The 5,165-nt window shown below is 47.9% G+C and overlaps 1 protein-coding gene across 1 annotated transcript; it reads left to right on the forward strand.

Annotated features, from left to right (window-relative positions):
• The first annotated feature begins 1,992 nt into the window (after positions 1–1,992).
• Positions 1,993–3,803, forward strand: ascl1a (achaete-scute family bHLH transcription factor 1a). Its single transcript, XM_076722415.1, has 2 exons — positions 1,993–2,801; positions 2,916–3,803. Exon 1 carries the CDS (start codon positions 2,186–2,188, stop codon positions 2,786–2,788), a length of 603 nt encoding a protein of 200 aa, XP_076578530.1. The 5' UTR covers positions 1,993–2,185; the 3' UTR covers positions 2,789–2,801; positions 2,916–3,803.
• The last annotated feature ends 1,362 nt before the right edge of the window (positions 3,804–5,165 follow it).

Raw genomic sequence — 5,165 nt, forward strand, 5'->3', positions numbered from 1 at the left:
ATTGAAAGATTATCCCTAACATCACACACAAAGACGGCATGGATGACATGGGTGCTTTTGTTTTATTGTCTCCGCACACAGCTTAAAGAAAAGACGAGAGAAAAATACAGAAAGTGGTTAGAGGGGAACTCGGGCGCCCAGATGTCATATTAATTATTACACTCAGCTATGACTGGAAAGCCCCTCAAGAAAAATGAGCGCCCTCCCAGCCACTGGAAGACCAGCCGCGGCAGCAGAGAGAGAAAGTCCTCACAAAGCGCTAATTGGACCCTGGAAGCACACTGACAGGGCATGGATAGGTTTCAGAAAGCCTGGCGATGGCGAAGGGGTGCAGGGGGAGGCTGAATAGAACCCACGCTTCTATTCTAAACTCCCTTGCTGGGCCCAAAAAGGGGGGTAAAGAGAATAAGAGGGGAGGGAAAGAAAAGAAAGTATTGGTAGTGGGTGTGGGGTTGGCTGGGCTGGGGGGGGGGGGGGGGGGGGTCTTCAATGCAAGCTTGATTTTGAATGCCACTGCCAACGCAGAAAAATTGCACAATTTATTACAATCCCCTCTTCAGGGTGCGCGTGCTCAGACGCACGCGCACAGGACTATAAAAACAGGGAAGGGGAGGGAGGGGGTTTGGGTGGATAGAGGTTATCTGCGCGCGCGCGCGCACGCACGCACACACACACGCATGCACGCACGCACGCATATCAATTGTAGCAGAAAGAATGGACGCAAACACGGACAGAGAAGAATTTCGTGCGTAAAAGTTGAACAATTGCGCACAAACTGAGAAACAATCGTGTTTATCTCGGTTTCGTTGCACGTGCACGCTCCGCACATGCCCGCGCACTCTAAAGATAGAGTGTTACAGGCTGGTTTTGGTTTTTGCTCCGCGCTGAGACGTGTTTTGTTACTCCGCACTTTTTCAAAGCGACAATAATCGACAGAACTCACCGCGTCCGCGCTACTGTAACCATACCGGGTGTATCAAATCATACACAAAGCCTCCTCCCGGCAGCTTCTTAGGGCCCCTCCGCAGATTTGCGCCCCCCCGTTCCGCCTGTGCGAGGCTGATGATCTGCTCTAATCAAAGTGGAAAATTCGGACTCCGGTGCACAATGGTCCCTCAAATGAGCGGCATTCAGACGCGTCTGTACTGTTAACAATGAAACTCGACGGCGAGCGGCTGATTTACATGCGGAGCTCCAGCGTGAGGAGCGCCGCGTTATGTTGTATATGTGGATGGATCGCAGCGAGGTGAGCTGTCTTTCAGCACCACAGTTCATCCAGAGCTGCGAGGCAGAAATCAAATGTTAAGGAATAATTACAAGTAAACACCACGTTGATCTTCTACTGAAGAGAAACGAAATCATTCATTCAGTGTTCTTAAAAACAATATGAACTTTTTATCATAACCAGACTCGGTTTGAAAATTAACTCTATGAGACTGATATGATGTCCCCTGTTGAAAAGAGTTTGACTCATTTCCAACCTCATTCAGTCAATTTAGCACACGAGGAAAGTGCGTGCACCATTTTAACTTTAGAAAAAGTTCATATGAGTTTTAAGACCGCGGACTTAAGGCTGAAAACTTCTGATTTACTCTTTAAAAGATCCCTCACTGACACAATGTGAGGTCATATTTGGTCTCCAAGATAGCTACAAAAACTAGGAAATATAGACTAATAAAAGCTGCAAAACCAGCTGATTTTATTAAGTCATTAAAAATGAACACAAACCGCGTGTTTGGAAAGAAACACTGAAGTGCTGCAGTGTCGTACATGTCGTCCTGAACGGGACTCTGTGGAAAACTTTCCTCTCTGCTCCGCCGCTCACCTAGCTGACACCCGTGATAGATAGAAAGAGAAAAAAAACTCACCACTGTTTGTTTAGTGCTTCAAGTGGCACGCGTCCGGCGCGCGTAACGCACCGGCACCGGGGCAGGAGCCCAAGGTGAATCCACGCGACCGGAGGGCGTGGCCAGTCCCCCATCCAAACGTATTGAAAAGCAGTGGCGTCTTCCCTCGAGGACTCAGAGCAGCTTTGAGGAGCGCGCGAGGCAGCAGCCCAGCGGACTGCCCCCACTGAAACCAGTGCGCGTCAAGCGGCCACACCACGTGAACGGCACGAGCGGGACGCACCGCCTCGAGACTTGGTGATTCTTTATAAGTTTGCGTTTTTTTTTTTAAACTGGGAATGGACCTCACAACCAAGATGGAAATTAACATCAGCCAGCAACAGCTGATGCCGCCCGCTTGCTTCTTTTCCTCCGCGGCGGCGCAGAGCATCCAGCTGAGCCCCAGCGGCAGCAGCCAGAGCAGCGGGAAGTCGGGGTCCAAGCAGCCCAAGAGGCAGCGTTCCTCCTCTCCGGAGCTGCTGCGGTGCAAGCGGAGGCTGAATTTCGCGGGTTTCGGCTACAGTCTTCCGCAGCAGCAGCCGCACGCAGTGGCCCGGAGGAACGAGAGGGAGCGTAACCGAGTGAAACTGGTGAACAACGGCTTCGCCACCCTGCGGGAGCACGTCCCCAACGGCGCAGCCAACAAGAAGATGAGCAAAGTGGAGACGCTGCGCTCAGCCGTGGAGTACATCCGCGCCCTGCAGCAGCTGCTGGACGAGCACGACGCGGTGAGCGCGGCGTTTCAGTCCGGCGTCCTGTCGCCCACCATGTCGCAGGGATACTCCGCTGACATGAACTCCATGGCAGGTTCACCGGTGTCCTCCTACTCATCCGACGAGGGCTCCTACGATCCCCTCAGTCCAGAAGAGCAGGAACTGCTGGACTTCACCAACTGGTTCTGAGCATCTGTATGAGGTAAGAAAAGACTTACTGACATCCAACTTAATATCAGACACTGTTATGGATGAACACTGATGATAAAGAGCCTGAACGGTGGCTTAACCTCTTCTTTTCTTCCTCTTCTCACAGAAATATGGATCAACTCAATTTACTGTTGTAGCGCGCTTGGGATGGTCCCGGAGGAGGCTGGCTGTCCTCAACAACAAGACGCACCGTATATGCGTTTTGGTCCTGCATCCTTAACGCCCGGTCCTCCCAGACTGACAGACAGATAGACAGACACGGCCTTAACGTCCCAGAAACTTGGGGAAAGTCAGGCCAGAGATCAGCGCCAAAGGATTAAAGGAAGACGGGTCTCCTGACAGCGTGGGAATCCAAGCTTCTGTGCATTTGCCCATGATAAACAACAAAAAAAACCCTAAAGTGAATCCATGCTCTTCGGCAGCACATTAAAAACATTATTTAATACGTCGCTCTTCAACTATGCTAAATCCAATCACAGAACACCAACCCTTTGGTAAACCTCTCAGACGTTTTAATTCAGAAAATGCTTCCAAGTCGCGGATTTATTCTATGAAATTCTATATCAAAACGCTTTTTTGAAATATATTAAGATATTTTTGTATGTAAGAGATTTATAGATGTTTTGTACACATCCTTTTGTATATATTTTGTCTATATATTGCGAAGTTGCTTCTATACCTCCTGCCTATGTAGACGTGTAGTCTATTATTCTCTGGCTCTTCTGTTCATGAGGTTTCCAGAAGGAGTTTGACACTCCGACGTTTTATTCTAGCACCGATGTGTCTTATTTAATAGCAAAACCATGTTATTGCATTATGTCATGAAGTTCACAATGATCAAAACTTTTGCAGCTATTGTCCAAACTGAGCGCAATGGCCATGCATTGTCTCTTTATACTGCCAGCTCTATACTGTCTTCACATAAACAGATGTTGAAAAAAGAAGTCTTATAACCCGACACCCTCTAGTCCAAGAATAAAATGATTTGCTACTGAATTTTTTCTATGTCTTGTTTTTGGGGTGGTTTAAAGGAGGGGGGGACGTTTGGTTACGGCTTCCAACATGTGGTTAGCAGCTAATTGGAGGGGAGAGGGAGAGAGAATGATGAGGACAATATGATGAGAAGCATACTGCACTGTAGGGACAAAGAAACCACACTTTTACGCACATTTTACGCACCATTTCTCTATCGCCTTTCAAAATTCAGAAGCTCCTTAAAGCTTTCAGTCATAAGTCCCTCAGCAAAGCCCTCAACGTCCAACTCTAGCCGGTCTCTTTTGTAATTCTGAATGGTGCCCACAGCAGAACTAGTCCATTTTGCGCACGCGCAAAAAGTAAATCTGGTGCCACAAGTGCGTAAAATCGAAGCCCTCTGTGTTTCAAAGCAGGCGCAGTAATGAAATTTTAATGTCCAACTAAACCTGCAGCTGCACGAAGAGAAAGAAAACAAACAGCAACAAAAATAGATAATTCTCAGACAACTTTTTTCTGATGAGATAAAACGCCTCGTCCTCATAGTTTGTTTGTGCCTTGAAGACTGAAGCGACTTTAAACGGCGCCCCAAGTGTGAATAAAAGAAAATGCAAACATCCAAAAAAAGGGCTGAAACTTTGAGAAAACGCCAAAGTTATCTTTCATCTCAACTTGCCAAATCAGGTGAAACTCTGAGAAAATTAAATAAATAAAGAGGACGTGTGCTGTAAAGCGGCAGATGGAGGGAACATCAGTGGGAGGATTAGTTCGGAGACCACCAGTAGATTCTGAGGTGGAGTTTGTGTTTCTGCAAAACCAAGTTTGACAGGTAGAGCGGCGGCTGCAGCCGGACGCGTGTCTGGTTTAATGAGTGAATGGGGTTTGTCGGGTGGTCGAGTGGAGACACGGAGCTGAATTGGCTGATGGCGTGTGCCTCCTGACAGCAGCATGCCGCTGAACACACAGGACCGCCACCTGGGAAGGAAAGAAAGGCCCAGAGCTGGAGCGAGTCCGAGGCCCACAGAAACTTTGGCTGCTCTTGTATTTTAAGCTTTTTCCGCAATAACTCAAATAAGAAATTCACACATTTGATTCTCAGATTTCAAAAATAATTTTATGTTCTGCAAAAACCGCGTGCGTGGTGTGTTCAGGGTCATTGTGCAGGATGCGCGTGCGCCACATCAGATTTTTCAAAGGAGGGTTCATGGACCACCAGGGGGCCCAGAGAGGGGGGGAAGAGGGTCCCTTGAAAAATGAACAGAGCTGCACTTTCACAGCAGCAGCAGTGATGAAAAACACTCGCAAAACTGTAATATTGACTATTTAATTGAGGCTTTTATTTTTGTCACTATCAGGTGATAAAACAAAAATCATAACAGGGATA

Source organism: Chaetodon auriga, chromosome 22 (genome assembly GCF_051107435.1).
Source record: "Chaetodon auriga isolate fChaAug3 chromosome 22, fChaAug3.hap1, whole genome shotgun sequence".
Classification (NCBI taxonomy): domain Eukaryota; kingdom Metazoa; phylum Chordata; class Actinopteri; order Chaetodontiformes; family Chaetodontidae; genus Chaetodon; species Chaetodon auriga.